The sequence below is a fragment of the Rattus rattus genome, chromosome 4 (assembly GCF_011064425.1).
Source record: "Rattus rattus isolate New Zealand chromosome 4, Rrattus_CSIRO_v1, whole genome shotgun sequence".
Classification (NCBI taxonomy): Eukaryota; Metazoa; Chordata; class Mammalia; order Rodentia; family Muridae; genus Rattus; species Rattus rattus.
In genome coordinates, this window is record NC_046157.1 from 97,841,898 (window position 1) to 97,866,064 (window position 24,167).

Genomic DNA, 24,167 nt, shown 5'->3' on the forward strand with positions numbered 1-24,167 from the left:
GCTGTTACTCATTCAGAAGAACAGTGCTACAGTGCTTAAAACAAAGACTTATAACTGATGCTGACAATAAGGGTTGATGAGGTGTTTGTTCGGCACTAAAGACCTTCATCCGCATCAAGGCTCAGGGACATTTGCAGAGACAGGGTGGAATTTAAGAGGCAGAGGACAGGGTGGCATCACAAAATGGCATCTCATGGACACGACATGGCTCTGGTGCTCATGAAGTCCTTGAAGCGATGGCTACCTGCATAAGATTGAGCCTCAACATTTCATGGTGGGTGGGGGACATCTCAGGGGGCCCTTTTCCCCCATAAAGGACTACTGATAGTTAATGGTTTGGAGCGGAGCCTGTCACTAGGAACTGACTAATTGTTCCTGTTCCAGTAAAGGACATCCTACCCATGGTCATGCACAAAACTCAAATTAAACTCAATGGTCACATGCAAAAGAAAGGGTGTGAAAGAGAAAGGGGATCTTTGTTGGAGAGAGAAAAGCTTTCATCAGGAGAAGAGGGGCAAATGGCATGAAAACAGTTTACATTCATGTGTTCACATAGGAGACTTCGGAAAAAAATAACTGAAAAGGAGAGACTGAGAGAGACTTAAGATGGCTCAGTGCCCCACAAAGTTCCTGCTGACCACTGCGTAAAAAGCAGAGTGAGGTGTGACCTACTATTACAGGACAGTGGGTCCGGAAATGAGAAGCCAGGGTGAGCTGTGGACTGAAAGGGAGGGGTTTTGGGGGGGGGACAGGCTGTAAAGCGAAAGTGAAGACACCAAGAAGGCATCTAGAGGGAACTCAAAGACCCCTGGGCCTGGGGACAGACAGGGAACAGTTCTGGGAGGACAGAAAGACAGACTTTTCAAAACTGCACACATTCCCAGCAGAAATCTAAAACTTACAACACACACACAAAAAAAAATATTTATTACAAACCAAAGGCGTGTGGATTTGGATTAGGGTGGACTGAATCGAACAGCATGCACGAAAGGCCCAGGAATGCTGTGTGGCATATAACAGGCACTTAATAAATGTTTGCACCAAATAAAAGACACAAAGACAAGATGACCTAAGGATTGCTTTCATGAAAAAGAAAGTCACCTAAGGGAGTAGGTGCTCAATAAATATTTTTTTTTTAGTCTGTGTACAGTGAGAAGCCTAGGGAGTTGTAAGAGATAATCTGATAGATTTCCAAAGAACTCTTAGCCTCTGATTTCAGTTCTCACAGACTCCCTTGGGAGGCCGCGGAATTTCTCACCGGGGACTTAAAGAACACAGTATTATTAGATGAGTCACTTGGAGAGAGTGGTTTAAATGGGATGCATTGAGAAATCGAGGCTGGACCGAACGGCCTCTGGCCCCGGTTATTTCTAACTTCCCAGGAATCTCCTCTAAGGTTGACGCTCACACTCTCCCCCCACCCCCAACTCCACGCCCCACGGAACAGAACTGAACCGGATAGACCAGCCGCATTGTTATCCTGCAAGATGAACATGGCTGAGTAGTCCGGAAGCCTTTCAGGAGGGCTTGGTTAAAATGGGGGCTATTTTATTTGATCAAGAAATAAAGTACTGGGAGCCTCCTTTCCAACATGCATGCAGAAATCCGGACAAAAAAAAATGCCTCAGAGATTATCAGCTCAGAATTCACCCTCACAAAAGCCAGGCAGTACTCATTTATTTTTGAGAAAATATATGATTAACCGTAGTTAGCAATGAATTCAGATGCTCAGCACTGGCTTTGCCCCCTCAAAGATTGAGAGCATTTAATATTATATATTGCTGCCATTTGGACTAAATTGTTTTTTTTTAATGTACACAATATTACAAATTTAATTTGAGCTGTTTGAATCAGTCTGTAAAAAAGATTTGATTATACCTGAGTGTTCTGGCCCCGGCTTTTCTGTATTTCAGTAATCTTGGCGGTAATTGGCTGATTAGGCGTCTCGCACTCCATCTCTGCCTCAGTTTCCATGGTAATGTTACAGGAGCTATTATAGATGAGAACTTCATCTCTTTCCACTTTAGGGCTGAAACAAGAGGGGAGGTTAAATGGAGTGTCATCAATCTTAATGAAATGCAATTATTTTTACTCTTATTAATCATTGCAAGCCATTAGCTTGTGGCAACTACAGGCCACCATTTGTCAAATTTTGCAAATTTCTGTAATTTTGTTTCCATTCTTTTATTGTTTATTTGTTTTTTTTCCCCTTTATCTGTTTCACCCAGCGACCGACGACGACGACGACAGCAACAACAACGACGACGACGAAAATGCAGAATTAAATATCCTTTGCTCGGGCCTTTTCTGTTTTTCCAAATTAGGCACAGGAGCAGATGCTCCACAAACCCCACCCAAGAAGCAGCTCCCAGACAGCACTTTGAGTTCTAAAACTGGAAGGAAAACCTGAGCTTACATTATTTTGTTTGGAGTTGGGTGGGTTTTGTTTTTTCCCCTTATCCCTGTACCTCTTCCTGATCCTGTTCACCACTTAGTGTTGGGGGGAACTGAATTGCCGGAATCCCCACCCCCGGGGGCAGATAGAGAAATTGGAAAACCCTCACAAGTGGTTAACTGGTCCCTAATTCCAACTGTGAAAAAATGAGCTCATTTAGGCTTTCAATCCCCTCTCCCCAGCTGATGGCAATGAGGCTCTGTTGCTAGCAATAGAACATTAAGTTAGTAAATTAATTAAACTTACTTAGCAGCCCAGACTAAGGAGATTCGATATATGTACCAGTTATATCCCAGACATCCACTTTTAAAAGTCCTTTTGCTTTTAGGAGAGAAGGCAGAGTGGGTTTCAAATGAAAAACAGCAGTGCACCGTTAACAGAGACTCTAAAAATATGCAGTCAGAGGAGGTGAAAGTCTGGATATTAAAGAGTAGTGTCCCCAACAGGTGTGATATTCATTCAGGAATAATCCTGGCTTAAGGCACTGTTGCATCTAACTCAAAGATTATTAGTAATAATGATGCCTGCTGCTTCGCAGGTTCTCACCATTTTATATGCAAGGTCTCATTTCAGCCTGTAAATTAGGTGGAAGTATGAAGTAGGTAACCCAAAGAGATCGGGGAGATTTGCATAAAGCCAAACACAAATTTATTCAGAACTTGGGTGGTGTGCTTCCCAGGCTGGGCCCTGAGAGCTGCAGGTTTGAGCATCAGCTAAGAAGGTGGCAGATCCCACAGGAAACTCGGAAGGAGCAGCAGGAAGGACAAAGGTCACCAACACCGAGGCTATAAATCATGTCAAGCTGTAGCATCTTTCTTGAAATCAATGTCAAAATGGTTTCTCAGACAATTTGCTAGAAATAATGACTATATTTACTATCCCACCTCAGCACTTAATCTTCGTTTCCTCTTGTTAAAAATGTCCTCAGCTGTATCCAGCAAAGACATGACTTCCTAGCCACCCCGTTCTAGACCTAAGGGGTATCAGCGGTATTGTAACTTCACACTACCCAGAGCTGACCCAGAGCTGAAGCTGACCATTGAGGCTCTGTTCTCCTTTAATTAGAACCTTGCTGCCCCGTGGTACATAGCACTATGTTCTTTTGCTTGCCTGGTGATTCCTTGAAGATGGCAAACATCTCAAAGGCTGGGCACTCCAAAGTGTGGAGATTTCACTCTACTGTCTATATTCAGTAGAGGTTTGGGGGCAGCATTTGCATACAAAGGTCAGGTGTGGAAGCCAGTAGTTATTAATGGAATGCCAGTAAACATCCTTACCATCGATATGATGCAGCGCTCGCCAAACTTTGTCGTCCCTATCCTTTTATAAAAGTTACTAATACTCTAGCACGCGTCTTTGTGGAGGTGGTAGAGAATTGAATATAATAACGTATATAAAATGACTAGAACAGAACCTAGTATACAGTAAGTACCCAATAAATGCAACGCTTGCTCCAGTTTGGGTAGCAGTGATGCTAGTTGTGTTATCGTAGAGAAGTCAGAATCCATGTTCAACTCTAAATACTTCACCTCACTTGTTTGAGCCCATAGTTCAAATGCATTTCAAATCAGGCGCCTTCATCTAACTAGTTAAACCGTAATCCTGAAGGCAAAAATGGAGCCATGGTATAAATATATTGCATTTGCTCCTAAAATGCCAATCCCACTGAAAGATTCAGAGTAGAGAAGTTGAGTAGCATCAGTTCTAAAGTAACGAAAAGTAAACCTGGTCAGAAGTCTATGTCTTGGGAAGCCATAGGTCTTAGTGGAAAACATACTGTTATTTCAAAAATGATCCAGTTGTCAAACGACCTTCTAAATATTTATTTGTAGACTGGTTTGGGCTATTCTCAACATAGGTGTAAGAAGCTTCCTCTTGCATAGGGTAGTGAGTGGTTAATTCAGAGACTCATAAGTGGTCGCAGCACTGGGAATGAATGGGTCGAGGTACTCAGCTATAGGTGGGTCATTTAGATGAACAACACTCCATGGAAAGTTCAGGGAAAGTCTCGGGAGAAGGGTTGTGGGTAGAAAGAGTTTATTTAAGAACCAGAGGATAAGGAAGGGAGCTGTGGAATGCTTTCTTCTGGACTTGACACAGACACTGCAAATTAGAACTTGTGGGAAAAGTGTTTATGCACACAAGATAAAGCCAGTGCAAATTCCAGCAGGGTTAGGGGAAGGGCTCCCTAGGGTCCCACCCCTAGTTGAGCAGCTATTGGCAGTGGCTCACTGCAGAAAGCATGGCTGAGGGTGAATTGCCAACATTTCTATGGATGGTCCCACACCTCTGCATGTGTGGGCCTCACCAACTGGACTTCGGTGATTTGTTTAAAATAAAAGAAAAGCAGTACATGAGTTTGGGACAGAGATGCATTAAGAGTGTTTCAGGAGGAGCTGGAGGGAGTTAGTTGGGGTACGTTTGACCATAACACACTGTACATATTTATGAAATTTCTGAAAGATAAATGTTAAATTATAAAAAGCAAAATAAAATAAAATGCTATGTGATATTTGAAAGTATGAAAATAAAAACAAATGCAAAATCCAGATGGATTCCCCAGATACCTGACGTTAGAGCAACTTGAGGCAGGGCAATCCACTGTGGGGCTTAGCAACCAAAAGTCGTTTTCTCCTTCTTTTCTTGGATTTGCTTTTCTGCAGCTTCTTAGGCTAGTCTGTGAGGGGCTCCCTATGGGTTTACGTCGTAAATCACTTATAAGCCTATCTGAAAGAAATGAGGTTGGTCTACTGCACAACTACATTCCGTGTTAGTTGGCTCCCAGACAGCTACTCTTAATTCTGAAGGTTCACAAACCATCTGATTAAGTATTCCTCCCACAATTTTGTCAGGGATAATGTCAGGCTGAGTTGTCTAAACTCCCATCATTCTCCACTTTTCCCATAGTTAACTGGGAAAATATTTGCCCACCATCCCTCTCTGTCATTGGCCTCTACAGCAAAAATGTGAGTAAGTGATACAAGGCACCCTGCCTCCTTTGGGTTTGCCTGTTTTCAATGAATTGTCTTCTCTATTTTAGGTTCTTCTGTTCTGGAAGGTTAACCCCTTCCTGGTGGTTCATACTTTTTTTTTAACCTGTCTCTGATTCCCTGCATAGAAATGTTTGCCATTTAAAAGCCATTACTAAAACTGGCCAGATGAGAAGGCTACCCAGTACTATCAAGTGAGCCCCTGTATCAAAGAAAAAAAACTAGATTTACACTTAGAAATTTTCAAAGTTTGGAAAACGCTGTTACTCTCTTTTCTTTTATAAAATTTTATGAATGAGAAGATAGAGTGGAACAGACTTGAAAAGAAATTGAAATAGCTGAATAAACTGAGATATCGAAAACACCCAGATAGTGAAATGATTACAGATATAGAAGCAAATGCATGAATATTTAAGAGAAGGTGGTGAAAATATTCCATTCAAACAGCGAGAGTAATAGTTCTAGAACCTAAGATCCTAGATTCTCAATCTATTGCTCATTCAGCTGACATCATCAGATCCTGAGGAAAGCAGGGAGTAAAGCTCTGTGCTCCTTAGCATAAGTCATGAAAGCTCCTCAGGACTTCTCTTTGCCCACTCCAGCGGAACTTGCTTTGCATAGCTCTGGCTTTCCTTCCCACACGTATCTCCACCAAAGCTTTCATCAGAGATTCTGACAGACAACGTTATATGAAATTAATGGGCCTCAGGTTCCACTCCCAAATCTGCCGTGAATTCACTGTAGCCTTTTAAAGGCACTTAATCTTCACTTAATAAAAGATCCAGAGTTCCTCAAGAATGTCCCGTACCTCCTAGAGAGCTTTTCTTTCCTTCCTGGGGTCACTATTCGCTTAGCTGGCCTTTGAGAAGGTCATAAAAATCTGTGGTAACTTCCTTCTTGCTGCCTTCAGTACCTAGATTTACATAGTGACACCTTCTCTGTTTAGAAATGCTCATCTAATCATGATGTCCAAAGAGTTTGAAAATCTGTAGGTGTATAGCATTCATCACCCATGACTTACGGCTAAATCTGATGTTCTCCCTCTTTTTTTGTTTTTCAGTTTCGTTTTTTGCTAATTGCATTTTTTTATTTATATTTTAAATTTTATCCAATTTCCCAGTTTCCTTTCTGGAAACCTGCTATCCCAACCCCATCCCATCCCCACTTCTATAAGGGTGCTCCCTCACCCACCCACTCACCCACTCCCTCCCACCTCCCCACCCTGGTATTCCCCTTCACTGGAGCATTGAGCCTTGACAGGACCAAGAGCCTCTCCTCCCACTGATGCCCTATAAGGCCATCCTCTGCTACATATACAGATGGAGCCATAGGTCCATCCTGTGTTCTCTTGGGATGGTGGTTTAGTCCCTGGGAGCTCTGGGGAGTCTGATTGGTTGATATTGTTGTTCTTCCTATGGGGTTGCAAACCCCTTCAAGCTACTCCACTTCTTTCTCTAACTCCTCCATTGGGGCCCTGTTCTCAGTACAATGGTTGGCTGTGAGCATCCAACTTTGTATTTCTAAGGCTCTGGCAGAGCCTCTCAGGAGACAGCTATATCAGGCTCCTGTTAGCAAGGACTTCTTGGCATCCACAATATTGTCTGGGTTTGGTAGCTGTATGTGGGATGCATCCCCATGTGGGGCAGTCTCTGAATGACCTTTCAGTCTCTGCTCCACACTTTGTCTCCATATTTCCTCCTGTGAATATTTTTGTTCCCCCTTCTAAGAAGGTCTGAAGCACCCACACTTTGGTCTTCCTTCTTCTTGAGTTTCATGAGGTCTGTGAATTGTATCTTGAGTATTCTGAGCTTTGGGGCTAATATCCACTTATCAGTGAGTGCACACCATGTGTGTATGTGTGGTTTTTGTTGTTGTTGTTGCTGTTGTTGTTGTTGTTATTGGTCGGTTGGTTGGTTTTTTGTTTGTTTGTTTGTTTGTTTGTTTGTTTTTGCAATTGGGTTACCTCACTCAGGATGATATTTTCTAGTTCTAAGAATTTCGTGAAGTCATTGTTGTTCTCCATCTTAAGGTTGCCACCCACTAGACTTGGAACAACACCTACACCATAGTCATACTCGATAAACAATGAATGGTAGGTGGTGGTTGGGGAGAGGAGGGGATGGGTAGATGGAAGGATGCACAGGGCACAGTTTTGCCACAGATAATATCTGTCAGCCTTTGCTAAGTGACATAAAGCCCAATATTAGTTCTCTCAAGGAGAGACAGCATCTAATGGAAGTGGGTTCTGTAAAAAGACCCTGGAAAACAGTACTCTAGAGTCACGAACAGAACCTTCCAAGACGCAGACAACCTGCTGCAGAATTTCCTCTATGCCCTTTGCAGAATGGATTGCGTCTCCTAGTCGTGAAGTTAGCAAATGTTCCACAGAGAAATACATAAAGACTAAATAGAGAAGAGAAATACGGTCAACCGCCTAGCCACCTAGAGGGAGACTCTGTGGACCTTTTGGAAGGCATCTTCCAGCTCTGCTTTTCCAGTCATCTGAGCACAAACACAGGGCACACAACACAAGGAGTCGACTACAGTCCTGCTTCTGGGTCTGCAATTTTGAAGCGCTTTTTAAGCGTTTCCTATTAACCACTCTCCGACACGATTTTTAAGTCTTTTAGTGCCGTGCCACTTGGATGTGTGATTAAATTTATTTCAAATATTAACTTCATAGAATATCAGTTTGTACATATCACACACTGCTATCTCCATTTTTCAAAACGAAGCCCTAGAAGTGAAATTTTCTGGGACGTAGAGTAGGTAGAATTCAATGGCTTTGAATAACAACGTACCAACCTATATTCCAAAGATTGCACCTATCTCCCGCTAGCCACTGAGAGCCCTGGGTTCCCTCACACCCCCATCCTCAACACGAAGTACAAACTGTGTTTCAGTCAAGGGGCTCTGAATGCTAGCTCAATACTCACTCACATCGCCATCGCCAGAATGTCAAGATACTCGGTTTGCTGAAAACATACTGATGGGTAAGGGGCCACCTTGTCATGGGGTCTAAGACAGAGCTGCTCTAGCCACCTTTGACAGTGAAAAGGAAGAACCTGTAAGAACTCACTTAGGGTGTGCAAATAAACTCCCCCAAATTAATGGAACCGGATCTGTTGACATGGTGGTGAGTTCTGCGACCCTGCTTCCTCACCCCAGTACCTTCCTCTTGGACCTTATTTCCCTTAGGATGACACCTTTCCAAGGCACATCATACCCTACAGGGTGGCAGCCGCCAAGGAAGTGCTGCTTTTCCTCTGGCTGACCACAGATCTCTGATGACAACTTCCTACCAAGCCAGCTCGCTCAGGCCATCACCAAGTCAGACAGTCATGGACAAAACTAGTTATTTCCCCTACCACAGACGACTGGTCTCGTTTATCTTAATTAAGGAAATCGGTCTTCATTAAAACGTGAGTTGTGGCTGTTTTATCCAGATGAGCAATAAAGACAGGGCAGTGGTCAGGGCTGACATATCAGCTCACGTAGGAACTGAACTCCTGGCAGGAATTAAGGGCCTGTGAAGTAACCACCATGCACACCTTTTAGAAACTGTCTTACAAAAGAAGTTAGATCTGGACGGTCACCATATTACTTGTTAGATATTTTTTTCTTTTTAAAAAACTCAAAGAGTCCCTATGAGTTTATGGCATCTAAACCCCAGATCTACAGTAATTCTAGGGCACAACCCCCCTTCTTTTGAATAAACATTGTGCAATCTGCCGGATTTCTCTGTGATTTTTTTTTTCATACTTGTGAATCTGTTTGGAAAGAAAAGAAAAAAGGGAAGTGGGGTGGGGGGAGGCTTCTGTTTTTCATAATGTCTAATCTTTCTCCCCATTGGCATTCACCAGATGTTGCTTTGGATCGGAAGATAAATATTAAAATCTAAGCAAGAACAAAGTGAGCTGTTTACTGGGCATATTTTTCAGATGTTCTCTTGAACACTTGAAAAAGACAGCGATGCTTTGATATGTAGGCTGGCTGGAATCCATGATGGAACAGCCCCTCTGAAAGAGTTGGAGGCCCGTAGGCCATATCCACCCTACCTGAGCATTCTGACAGCTCTGTGGAGCCCAGTAGCCATGAGCTGGTGGCAAAGTCAAAGAGGACAGGAAAGGTGGAGCTACCTGAGGAAGAGGCCTGAGAAGGACAGGAAGATCTGGTGATCTGGTACGAAGAGGCCCTGGGAACTCTCTTCACAAAGGTAGACGTAAGGCCAGGATCCGGGCAGTCTCTCCGTCCCCACGGAGACAGTCAAGTCACATTGCAAGTAGGTGGGCCTGCTAACTCCACAGCTGTCTTCTGCATGCCTCAGGTCACAGAGGAAAGCCAAGGACGCTGGAAAAGTCACCACGAGTTTAGGTAAACCTGTGGAAAGAACTCACAGTCTTGTGTCATTTCCAGAATGGCGTGTTCTTTGAGCAAGGAAATGAAATTATCGGTTTGTTTTTCCAGAAAAAAAAAAAAAAAAAAAGGCATTATCAGCCAATGTGGAACATTGATTCTAAATAAAGTAGAGGGCATTCTTCATGAATGACACTTGAAATTATCTCCTGCCCTCCTCACATACATGGAAACATATTCACTAGCACACACACCCATCTAAATATATACACATAATTATTAAAGCATTATATATTTACTATAAGTATTATAAATATAAAAGTATTAAAGTATATATATATATGCTTTATATATAAGTATAAAAGTATTAAAGTATATATATATGTATATATATACATATATATATATATATAGATAGAGAGAGAGAGAGAAAGACAAATGTAAGAAATGGTTTTATAGACATAAATAATCCTCATAAATAAAATGCACGTGACCATTCAGACAGCAAGAGGCTGAAACAGTTATAATATTTCTGAATTTATTTGATGCTTTAGACTCATTTCCTTCCTAATTCTCAGACACAACCATTTGGCATTTAAAAAAAGAAAACATGAGAGGGGCTGGAGAGGGCACTAGCTGTTCTCCAAAAGGACCTGGGTTTGATTCCCAAAGCCAGCATGGGGGCTTGAGACTGCCTCAAGCCACAGACATCCTCTCCTGGCCTTTACCAGGCCCATGCCGAGTGCACGGACAGATATGCAGGGAAGACTCATGTAACTATAAAATAAAACTATCCTTAAATTTATTAGACAGATTAATATTTCTAAATGAGAGGCTGTCATCTTTTATTTTTGAACATTAATAAACATGACACATGACTAAATATCTGTGACCCTGTTCTGCGTCATATACAACTCCTAATGTTGGGGATGATGTTGCTACATGCAGAGCCTGTGCTGTGCCCCCTCTGTGCACTGCCTGCCATGGCGGTAATGAGTCTTTGCCTTCACCAGAGGACTTTTGGATATGTCCAAATATTTGCTGCTACATGTATGAACTGAGTTTCTCTAGGATGAATGTCTATGAAGAAAAAGGCTTGCAGACGCAAGGCCAACTTTAAGAGAAACTACGATCTTGTTCCCCGTAGAAATGTTTATATTCCTACTGTCGGCATTGCGTTCTTACTCAACAACTCCACCGGGTTTTTGGCACTTATCAGACCTTGACTTTGCCTTGTGGTGAAGAACAGTGTCACACAGTGTGGACTGTGTAAACACAGTGCGGATTTAACCAACTTTAAAAATAAAAGAAAATCTTGACTTCTTAGATTGAATTTTCATTTTCATCGCTACATATTAAATTGAGAAAATTTGTGTTTAATTATAATTCATGACTCTGTGAAGTTTCCGCTCTTGCCTTGTGGCTATTTTTCTACATGGAATATTTATCTTGCTCTTATTTATCTGTTCGACCGGGGTCCTCTGAAAGTTGCTATTCCCTCCTCCAAGTGGCTGGCTAGGTTTCTCAGGCTTTATGGAACTCCTTGGTTTACAGAATTTCCCAGTGCATTATAATGGCCAGGAATATTTCATACAGCATAAAGCAAATATTTTGCCCCATTTCTCTCTGGGCCGAGGAAGAGACGTAAAAGCAACAATAAGTCAAGCATGGTCCCAGGATCCAGGAGAGACAGACATCAGCTAGACCTGTGAGTATGGGGCCAACCTGGTCTACTTCGTGAGTTGGTTGCAAGCCAACCAGAGTTAGACAGTCAAACTCTAGCTCCAACAAAAGGGCGAGAATAATGCTAAATGTTAGTAACTTTTAGTTAGAAGAAGAACAGGTGTCTGGTGAGGCATTTTAACAGGAACTTCCTGAAAATCCTAAAGTGAGCAAGAGAAGAAAAGGAGCTCTAGTCCGCTCCATCTGCAGCTAGCCCGTCCTCATGGGTATATCTGTCTCTTCAGGCATGAACCCATGACGGCCACCTCAACCCAGCACTGACAGCGAAGACCTCACAAGGCAAGCACATGCAACAGGATTTGCAGTTATGCAATCACACCAGAATGCTATTCTGGCTGCCACTCCAAATCACCTGATACCTAGGACATTCTCTGAGAATGTTTTGAATGAATAATTGCAGGAAAAAAAAAAGAGAGAGAAAAACAGGGCCGACAGTAGGACTCTCTTGTGGGTAGACAAAAACAGGAGAACTTTCTAGTTCCTGAGCCCCAAGGCAAATAAAAACAGGCTCAACACCTATAAAATAATGAATTCATTATAGGTGATTAAGTGGATGCAAATTGACAGGGTGGATTATGAAAAGCACCCAAGGCTGAGGATCAAAATCCATGGGTTTTATTCAAAGTTCCACCACTAAATAGCTCTGTGACCTTAATCGCCTTAGCTCTTCATGCCTCATGGAAAAGTTAAAGTTTCCATGAAAAGTCATTTGGTATAATCCAAGGAAATGAAAAAAAAAAAAAAAAAAAAAAACTCCTGAAGATCAAAGATCTCGAGCATTTTTTTTAAACAAAAGTCAATTATGAACTTCATCTAACTGGATGTTTTAGCGCCCATTGTATAGAAAAATATTCTTTTGCTAGAGGTATAATCTGAGGAGGGGGTTTTAAAAATAGTTGACCCCAAAAGCAGCCAAGGAACTTTTCTCCATCTTTAATTCCTCATTCTTCTCTAAAAGGGAAACACATTAGTGCATGGCATCGGAACAAGCAAACTGTAATTAGGAAAGCTCGCATCTTAAGACAGTTATCTCCAATCTGGGATAGGAACCATCCCTCTATCGTGCAAAAACAAACTGAAAATATTTCAAACCAAGGGTCAGAATTCAAAGTGACCTTGTTAAATCCGAGAAGTACAAACAAAAGACCAGAGGAGAAGAGGAGAGCAGTGAACTGTGGAAGGGAAAAGAAGTCATATAAACAGGAAGATCAGGCTGTGGGCAGTCATTTTAGAAACACAGATGCATACTTGGCACATGCATGGACATGCGTGCCAAATATATACACATGCCGCATGCATGTATATAAACAAGCGATGTATGGGTGGCGGTACTGCACGCCTTTAATTCCAGCACTTAGGAGGCAGAGACACATAGATCTCTGCAAATTCAAGGCCAGCCTGGTCTACACAGCAGTTCTAAGACAGACATGGCTACACTGAGAAACCCAGTCTTAAAAAACAAGCAAAACAAAATGAAGAAGCAATGCACGCACATAAATGCATGCATGCACACTGCGTGTGTGCCCTTATGCGCATACACGCATAGACACACACTTTCCATACATGAGCACATATTGACGTTGTGTAGAAATTTTCTCTGAGATAAAATAAGCCATCCTGAAGGGCAGTTCATAAACTCAGGAAGTAAACAATTCAAAAACTTAGGAAGTCCCTGAAACTGACCAGATTTACTAGGTCCCTCTTTCCCTGAGCATACATAAGTAGTGTATGACACACTTCCAAATAAGCTGAGCCGCCTAAAAGAGGCATATCAGCTACGCTGCATGGAAGAAGCAGAGGAGACCAGCCGAGCTGCCTGAAGAGCTCGGCTCCTGTAAGCGACCCCTCACCCACACTACTGTGAGTAACCCGAATAAAATGATTTGGTTCACCAAACTGAACTTTGGCAGTGACCTTACTTTGGTGTGTTCCAAACTCCAGATCTGGGGTGAAGAAGTGTTTGTTCATGTCTCCCTAGGAGCAGTGTCACAAAACACATGCACACATAACACATGTTTGCACAGAGATGGGGAAAGAGAAAGAGAGAAAGAAGGGGAGTGATAGTATTCGGCAGGAAGATCATAAACCAGAAAAATACCACTACTGTTAATAACAAATCTGGGACCAAATTATAGGCAGGCATCTGTGATGCTCCCGAACCTGTCTAGAATTGCTTAATGAACTACTTGGTCTTGAGCTTTAAATTGGGCAACAGTGTAGGAAATCAGAGAGGAAACATCAAAATGTTCGTGTAGAAAGTTTCAGCCAACATGAATCCTGAGAACCGACATTTCTAACAGATTCCCAGGCAATTCCGCAAAAGTAGCTCCAGGGCACTGGCAGACACACTATGCTGTTGTAACCGAGGAGCACACTTTCCAAAGGCTGATTGACAGACACTGAGACGATTCAGGAGGGCGGTTCCAGCAATATAGAAAGATGGATGGATGCGAATGGCAACTAGAATACAGGTGTGAGGATTGCTGCTGATTTCCCTCTGACAGCATCTCTGGACTACACAGATTCCCCGGTGCTGCCGGTCATACGCAATCCTATGCAGCAGGAGAGTTCCTAGTGGTTTCTAACAGCTTCTCATGTGCAGCCTCTTAACCGTTTGCTGTCTATTACACGCGTATTTTCACAGGAAGAAATGAAAGCACAGTCGGACATGCAGCATTTCGTTAGGTTTCAGAAGGTTCAGAGAACCCCCAAACTCCTCCTGGATCTTCCTTAAGGAGCCTGGAGTACACCCTCCCAGGACCTTAAGAATAGGCTGCTTTTAATGAAAGAGAACTGTGTTTGTGCGATTGATGAGTGTTTGGTGACACCTTGTGGCCACGGTAAGAGTTACAGGCTTTAATTCCAGCGTTGCTCCTTTTAAAACGCAAATAGCTAATTCTCTGTTTTTAACTTTTAACCAAACCCTTTATAATATGCTAATTTAATTTTCCCCATATGATTTTTCAAACTTACAACCAAAATTTACCTGAACCTGAAAACTTCGTTGTCTTCCCTTTATACTTCTGGTTAAGAGTTAATGTTTTAAAATAATACTAAGATTTTTTTTAAGTTTATTAATCCCTGTGATATATATGAGAAAGTTTTTAAAAACCTCTGTTCACCTAGAACTGATCCTCAAGGTCATACCTAGAACAGAACAGCTGCTACAGCCTCCCCTCCCTACTGTCCATGCCTCCTGCAGACCCCACAGACCATCTACCTCCCACGGCTGCCGTCTTCCCTTCTAGCTCCAACTCAGACAGACACCCTCTCCTCACCTACAGATGCAAGCATCACCAAAAAATGCAAGAGATGAGAGAGAGAATATCAGGTATTAAAGATACAAGAAGAAATGGATATATTGGTAAAAGAAACCAATAAGTCTAATAGAACACAAAACATCCAGAAAATCTGGGACACTATGAAGATATCAAACCTAATCCCCGTCAAAAATACCAATCCAATTGTTCAGAGAGTTAGACAGAACAATTTGCAAATTCATCTGGAATAACAAAAAACCCAGGATAGCTAAAACTGTCCTCAACAATAAAAGGACTTCCGAGGGAATCACTATCCCTGAACTCAAGCAGTATTACAGAGCAATAGAGATAAAAACTGTATGGTATTGGTACAGAGACAGACAGATAGACCACTGGAATAGAATTGAAGAACCAGAAATGAACCTACACACCTATGGTCACTTGATTTTTGACAAAGGAGCCAAAATCATCCCATGGAAAAAAGATGGCATTTTCAGCAAATGGTGCTGGTTGAACAGGAGATCATCATGTAGAAGAATGCAGATCGATCCATGCTTATCACCCTGTACAAAGCCTAAGTCCAAGTGGATCAAGGACCTCCACATCAAACCAGATACACTCAAATTAATAGAAGAAAAAGTGGGAAAGGATCTCGAACACATGGGCACTGGAGAAAATTTCCTGAACAAAACACCAATGGCTTATGCTCTAAGATCAAGAATCGACAAATGGGATCTCATAAAACTGCAGAGCTTCTGTAAGGCAAAGGACACTGTTGTTAGTAGAAAACAACCAACAGATTGGGAAAAGATCTTTACCAATCCTACAACAGATAGAGGCCTTATATCCAAAATATACAAAGAACTCAAGAAGTTAGACTGCAGGGAAACAAATAACCCTATTAAAAATGGGGTTCAGAGCTAAACAAAGAATTCACAGCTGAGGAATGCCAAATGGCTGAGAAACACCTAAAGAAATGTTCAACATCTTTAGTCATAAGGGAAATGCAAATCAAAACAACCCTGAGATTCTACCTCACAGCAGTCAGAATGGCTAAGATCAATAACTCAGGTGACAGCAAATGCTGGCAAGGATGTGGAGAAAGAGGAACACTCCTCCATTGTTGGTGGGATTTCAGACTGGTACAACCATTCTGAAAATTAATCTGGAGGTTCCTCAGAAAATTGGACATTGAACTACCTGAGGACCCAGCTATACCTCTTCGCATATACCCAAAAGATGCCCCCAACATATAACAAAGACACATGCTCCACTATGTTCATAGCAGCCTTATTTATAATAGCCAGAAGCTGGAAAGAACCCAGATGCCCTTCAACAGAGGAATGGATACAGAAATGTGGGTACATCTACACAATGGAATATTACTCAGCTTTCAAAAACAATGACTTTATGAAATTCATAGGCAAATGGATGGAACTGGAAAATATCACCCTGAGTGAGGTAACCCAATCACAGAAAAACACATGGTATGCACTCATTGATAAGTGGATATTATCCCAAATGCTCAATTACCCTAGATGCACAGAACACATGAAACTCAAGAAGGATGACCAAAATGCAGAATGCTTCACTCCTTCTTTAAAAGGGGAACAAGAATACCCTTGGGAGGGAATAGGGGGGCAAAGTTTAGAACAGAGGCAGAAGGAACACCCATTCAGAGCCTGCCCCACATGTGACCCATACATATACAGCCACCCAATTAGACAAGATGGATGAAGCAAAGAAGTGCAGGCTGACAGGAACCGGATATAGATCTGTCCTGAGAGACACAGCCAGAATACAGCAAATATATAGGTGAATGCCATCATTAAACCACTAAACTGAGACCCAGACCCCTGTTGAAGGAATCTTACAAAGGACTGAAAGAGCTTGAAGGGGCTTGAGACCCCATATGAATAACAATGCCAACCAACCAGAGCTTCCAGGGACTAAGCCACTACCCAAAGACTATACATGGACTGACCCTGGGCTCCAACCCCATAGGTAGCAATGAATAGCCTAGTAAGAGCACCAGTGGAAGGGGAAGCCCTTGGTCCTGCCAAGACTGAACCTCCAGTGAACATGATTGTTGGGGGGAGGGCGGTAATGGGGGGAAGATGGGGAGGGGAACACCCATAGAGAAAGGGAGGGAGAGGGGTTAGGGGGATGTTGGCCGGGAAACCGAGAAGGGGAATAACAATCAAAGTGTAAATAAGAAATACCCAAGTTAATAAAGAAAAAAAGAAAAAAATAGTGGGAATAGAAATAGAAGATTCCAACTTCAAAGGTAGAAAAAGATACAGAACACAAAATAGATTGGACCAGGAAAGAAAGTCCTCTCACCACATAATGATCAAAACACTAAACATACAGAACAAAGAAAGAATATTTAAATCTGCAACAAAAAATATCATGTAGCATAAAGGCAAAACTATTTGAATTACACCTGATTTCTCAATGGAGATTCTAAAAGCCAGAATGGCCTAGACAGATGTGCTACAGACTCTAAGAGACCACATATAAAAGCCCACACTATTATACCCAGCAAAACTTTCAATCACCATAGATGTAGAAAATGAGGTAATTCATGATAAGTCAAAATTAAATTATCTACAAATCCAGTCGAACAGGAAAGGTACTAGATGAAAAATTCCAACCCCAGGAGGTTTACTAAACCCATAAAAAACATAGAAAATAAATAATTTTACACAACGAAAGTAAAAGAAGGGAAGCATACATGCAGGTGTGCACACATACATACACTATCACCACCACCACCACCACTACCATCACCATCGCCATCACTAACAAAATGATAGGAAGTAACAGTCACTGGTATTGATATCTCTTAATATCAGTGGTCTTAATTCCCCAATTAAAAAAGAGGCAGATTAACAGAATAGATGTGAAACAGGATCCATCCTTCTGCAGCATACAAGAAAGACATCTCAACATCAAGGATATACATTACATCAGGGTAAACGGTTGGAAAATAGTATTCCAAGCAAATGAACTCAAGAAGCACACTACTGTAGCCATTTTACCTTTAATATTTAACAAAATAAACTTCAGACCAAATTAATTGAAAGAGATGGGGGAACACACAACATGCTCACCACTGGGGGAAAAAATCCACCAAAATAACATTTCAATTCTTAATATCTATTCCCAAAACACAAGGGTACCCAAGTTTGTAAAAACAAAACAAATGAGCAAATAAACAAACACTACTTGCCCTCACACACTGATACTGAAAGACTTCATTACCCCATTCTCACCAATAGTCATTGAGGCAAAAACTAAACAAACAAACAAAAATACTGGAACTATCAGACATTATAAACCTAACATATCTAACAGATATTGACAAAACATGTCAGCCAAATGCAAAAGAATACACCTTCTTCTCAGCACCTCATGGGAATTTCTCCAACAATGACTACCTTTTTAGACACAATATCTCAACAAATACAAGAAAATTGAAATAACACTCTGCATTCTGTCCTACCTCCAGGGATTAAAGCTGGATATGAACAAGAGAAACAACGTAGCGCTTATAAACTCATGGAAATGCAACAAGTCTCTACTGAATGAAGAAAGGGTCAAGGCAGAAATAAAAAGAAATTAAATACTTTCTAGAATTCAATAAAAATTAATACACAGTGTTCCCAAAGTTATGAAACACAATGAGGCAGGGCTAAGAGGAAAGTTGATAACACTAAGTGCCTTCACAAAGATACTGGAGAGATCTCATACTAGCAACTTAACAGTATCTGAAAGCTTTAGAACAAAAAGAAGCAAACACACCCAAGAGGAGTAGAGGACAGGAAATAATCAAACTCAGGGTTGAAATCAATAAAATAGAAACAAAGAAAATACAAAAAAATAAGTCAATCAAAGGATTGATTCTTTGAGGAAAATCAACAAGATAGACCCTTATCCAAAGTAACACAATGAGAAGAGAACATCCAAATTTACAAAATATGAAATGAAAAGGGAACAACAGACCCTCGGCTGATACGGAGACTCATAAGGACTTTAAAAACCTGTGCTGTATGACTAGCCTAGTAAGAGCACCAGTGGAAGGGGAAGCCCTTGGTCCTGCTAAGACTGAACCCCCCCAGTGAACGTGATTGTTGGGGGGAGGGCGGTAATGGGGGAAGGATGGGGAGGGGAACACCCATAAAGAAGGGGAGGGGGAGGGGTTAGGGGGATGTTGGCCCAGAAACCCGGAAAGGGAATAACATTCGAAATGTAAATAAGAAATACTCAAGTTAATAAAGAAAAAAAAAGAAAGAAAAAAAAAACCTGTGCTCTATCACATTGAAAATTATAAAAGAAATGGACAATTTTCTTGATTGATACCACTTACCAAAGTTAAATTGAAACCAGATAAACATCTTAAACACACCTGTAACTCCTACAGATATAGAAGCAGTCATTAAAAGTCTCCCCTCAGCCCCTGAAAAAGCTCAGGGCCAGACGATTTTAGAGCAGTATTCTACTGGACTTTCAAGGAAGAGTAAATGTCAATACTACTCAATTTTTTTTCACAAAATGGAAACAGAAGAAACATTGCCCAATTTGACAAGTCCATAGTTACCCTGATACCCAAACCACATAAAGACTCAAAAATCAAAGAGAATTATACTCCAATTTCCCTTATGAACACAGATTTTAAAAAGTACTCAATAAAATGCTTGTAAACTAAATCTAAAAACACATAAAAAATCATCTACTATGGTCTAGTAGGCTTCATCCCAGAGATGTAAGGATGGTCCAACATAGGAAAATCAGTCGTTATAATCCACCACATAAACAAACTGAAAGAGTAAAACCACATGATCATCTCAATAGATTATCCTTTGACAAAAAAAAAAAATACTTTGACAAAAATCCAACACCCCTTCATGATAAAAGTTCTGGAGATATTAGGGATTCAAAGAACATACCTAAACATAAAAGCAATTTAGAGCAAGCCCATAGCCAACATCAAATTAAATGGAAATAAGACCCAAAGCAATTCCACTAAAATCAGAAACAGGGCTAAGATTGTCATCTCTCTCCATAGCTACTCAATATAGGACTTGAAGTTTTAGCTAGAGCAATAAAGCATCTAAAGGAGTTCAGAGGGATACAAATTAGAAAGTAAGAAGCCAAAGTATTGATATTTGCATATGACATGACAATATACATAAGTGACCCCAAAAATTCTAATGGAAACTCCTACAGCTAGCTGATAAACACTTTCAACAAAGTGGCTGGTACAAGATTAACTCAAAACCAAAATCTTTCTATATACAAACAATAAATGGACTAAGAAAGAAATCTGGGAAACAACACCCTTCACAATAGGCCCAAATAATAGAAAATGTCTTCGGATAACTCTAACCAAGCAGTTTGAAGATGTGTATGATAAAATCTTCAAGTCTTTAAAGAAAGACATTGAAGAAGACATTAGAAGATGGAAAGATCTCCTATGCTCAATGATCAGGAGATTGATAAAATAATAATTTAAAAATAGCCATCCTACCAAAAGCAATCTATGGATTCAACACAATAGCCATCAATAACCCAACACAATTCTTTACAGACCTTAACAGTATAATTCTCAACTTTACGTGGAAAACAAAACTCCCAAGATAGATAAAATAATCCCAAACAATTAAAGAAGTGCTGGACATACCACCATCCTGATTTCAAATTGTATAGCAGAGCTATTGGAATAAAAACAGCATGGTAGTGGCATAAAAACAAACACATTGATTAATGGAATGAAATGGAACTCTACATACCCATAGTCACCCGGATTTTATAAAGAAGCCAGTAATACACACTGGGAAAAAAGACAGTATGTTCAGCAGATGGCGCTGGTCCAAGTGGATGGCTACATGCAGAAGGATGTAAATAGATCCAGATTTACCATCCTGAACAACATTTAAACCCAAGTGGATCAAAAAATCTCAACATAAAACCTGACCCGCTGAACTTGATAGACTAGAAAGTGGGGAGTAACCTTGAACGCATGAGCACAGGAGATGACTTTCTGAACAGAATACTGATAACTCAGGTGCTAAAATCAACAATTCATAAACAGGACTTTATGAAACTGAAAAGTCCTGCAAGGCAAAGGGCAGATGGATAGTGCAGCAACCTACAGAATAGGAAAAGTTTGTTTTTTTAACCAATTCCATATCTGATAGAGAGCTACTATCAAATATATATAAACTAGATATCAAAAAAACAAAATAATACAGTTTTAACATGTAGATACAGATAGAAATAGAATTCCAAATAGAGGAATCATTGATAGCTGAAAACACTTGAAGAAATGTCCAGCATCCTTAGCCACCAGGGAAATGCAAATCAAAACTACTTTGAGGTTCTATCTTACACCTGCTGAATGGCTAAGATCAAAAACACAAGGATTATGCTGGCAAGGATTTGAACAGGGGAACGCTCTTCCATTCCTGGTGGGAGTAGAAACATGTGCAGCCTCTATGGAAATCAATATGGCAGTTCCTCAGAAAACCTGGACTTGATCTACCTCAAGACCCAGCTCTACGACTCCTGGGTACACACAGAAAGGATGCTCTCTCCTAGCACAAGGACACTTGCTCAACTATGTTCACTGGGGCTTTGTTCATAACAGTCAGAAACTGAAAACAATCTAGACATCATTTAACCAAAGAATAGATAAGAAAATGTGATACATTTACACAATGGAGTGTTACTCTGCTGTTAAAAAAACATATCGTAAAATTTGAAAGCAAATGGATGCACCTACAAAAAAATTATCCTGAGTGAGTTTAACCCAGACTCAGAAATAGAAATGTGGTATATGTTTACTTATACGTGAACCTGTTAAGTAAATGGTAACTAAGCTGCAATCCACAGACCTAGAGAGATGTGGTAAAGAGGAAGCTCTAGAAGGGATGCATGGATCTCCCTGGGAAAGGGAAATAGAATAGATTTTGGCTAGACTGAGGCAAGAGGAGACTGGATCAGGAGGGATTAGTTGGGGGAAGGGATGAAGGGGAAAAGTATGACTTGGAGTCAGAACTGGTCATGTTTTGTAATCAAGCAAGGCTTCCAGTGGTGGGTCAGGGTTCAACTCACTTGAGTTGCTGGGCAAGAGGGTCCTATGGAGATCCCCAAATAACACAGGCTGATGCTAGGACAAAACATGACAGTGGAGCCCCATTGCCAAAGACAACATCCACACAGCTCTCTGAACAGAGAGAGGTCGAGCTAGTGCCTGCATGGTGCCTTCATCACTATATTCTAGCAATATATTCTAGAATATATTCTATATTGGAAGGAACTCTCTAGGCTACAGAAGGAGAAATCTGGACACCAACCCAGCAACAAAACCCTTGCCCTACACTCTGTCCTGCCTGCAGCATGTGCTGGGGCGATAGTGTTTGTAGAAAACGTAGGAGTGGCCAACCAATGTCTGGTTTAACTTGAAGCCCAAGGCCTGAGAGGCAGCCCATACCCAACACTTCCTGTGAGGCTAGCCCAGAGACCTAGGGTAGAACCAAACATGACTGGCCAAAACAAAGCAAATGAGTGAAATGATTCCTAATGATATTCTTTGTCTATGTGTGTGCTGTATGCACATGTAAGGTATACATGGCTGAGTGCGGGTGGGTGTGCATGTGTGTGTGTGTGATACACTTGTCTAGGTGTGTGCATGTGAAGTCCGGGAGTTGACTTCAAGTGTCTTCTTCATCTCTCTTCATATTATTTTTTGAGACAAATTTACTGAACCCTGAGTTCACTTTTGGCTAAAGTACCTACTGAGGAAGTTCTGGGCAATCACCTGTCTCTGCACCTCAGCCATTCCTGGGTTATAGTCATGTACCATTACAAAAAGCTTTATTTTTGGTGCAGTTTCTAAACTCTTCTCATTCTTGAAAAGCCAGCAATGTACCCACTGCGCCACCTCCTCAGGCCCCAGGGTCTACCATCTTTGATAGAAAAGAGAAAAATTCTACTCCCAGTAGTAGTCAGTGCAGTAGCAAAACAGAAGCAGGAAGGATATGACCTTTACATAAATGTCTATGTGTGATTTTTTTTTACTTACCATCGAGGGGCAGAACCAAGCAGCTGAAGGCAGACACTGTCGCATTAGCCAAGACTTGGCACGGAGCACCACATACAGCAGCTGAGATGTTCCCTGGAGAAAATCCTGCTCCGAGCACATGCAAAAGCCTTCCACCCAGGCAGCCTTCGGAGACAAATCCCAGGCTCATCAGTTAGGAGGCAAATCCTGGCTTACTGCACACGAAGCCCAACCATCACTCCCTCGCTGTGTAGCCTTCTCAACCCCCACAGAATGTGTACAGCTGATCCCGGCATCTCTACGCTCCTCTCTGCTTGGCTCTGACCTGAAGCTTTTTGTGTGTGTTGGCAATGTTTTAAAATTGTAGTCGCATTGCATAAATAACTAATTTACAGCTTTGAGATTTTCTGTAAGCAGATTTCTTTCTATAGAAAAAGGTATAAAATAGAAACAAAAATTTAAGTTCTCCTTACTACCTATGACATTTTAGCAAACATTATATATGTGTGTGTATATATATATATGTGTGTGTAAGTATGTTATATGCATATATACATATGATCTATATGGATTAAATTCTCTACATGTTTTTAAATCACAATCATACATGTATATTTAACATATATATAACACATATATATAACACACACATATATAACATATATATATGTAAGCAAGGCTATATTAGCTATATTAATCACTGCAAATATATAATGTTATATATACATACACATATAATGCATAAAGCATGTATATATAACATATATATCATGCATATATAACATGTATTTATATGTATATGTGTGTATATATGTGTATATAATATGTGTATATATAATATGTACATTATATACAGTGGGATCATTATATACATATTTTCCTGCAGCTCTGTTATTTACTTAAAATTAATTACTGCACATATATTTTTCCAGACCTTCATAGATTCCGTTTCATTTTGATAGATGACTAGAATCTATGATTATACAAATTCCCTAAATCAAGAGTTTAACATCTAATACCCCCAGTTATTGCTCCACTTCTGCCACTACCAACACGGGCCACAGTAAAGACATGCTTTAAGGTTCTCAGGTAAGCAAAGTTAGTCCCGACTGCTGGGTTCCTCGGCGATGCAGAGCTTCAGTCTCCGCTAGAGCAGTGATTCTCAACCCTTGAGCTGCAACCCCTTTGGGGGTCAAACAAGCCTTTCACAGGGGGTGCCTAAGACTACCCTGCATATCATATTTGCATTACAAATTATAACAGTAGCAAAACTATAGTTAGGAAGAAACAACAAA

At 40.9% G+C, this 24,167-nt stretch overlaps 1 protein-coding gene across 1 annotated transcript in view; it reads right to left on the reverse strand.

The window, feature by feature from the left end:
- Pkhd1 (PKHD1 ciliary IPT domain containing fibrocystin/polyductin) overlaps nucleotides 1-24,167 on the reverse strand; it is a 457,519-nt gene that overhangs the window by 359,850 nt on the left and 73,502 nt on the right. The window contains exons 32-34 of the mRNA XM_032899487.1: nucleotides 22,894-23,037; nucleotides 9,585-9,795; nucleotides 1,879-2,029 (exon numbers count right to left, since the gene is read on the reverse strand). Coding sequence (XP_032755378.1) covers nucleotides 1,879-2,029; nucleotides 9,585-9,795; nucleotides 22,894-23,037 — 506 coding nt within the window. The remainder of the gene's footprint in view (nucleotides 1-1,878; nucleotides 2,030-9,584; nucleotides 9,796-22,893; nucleotides 23,038-24,167) is intronic.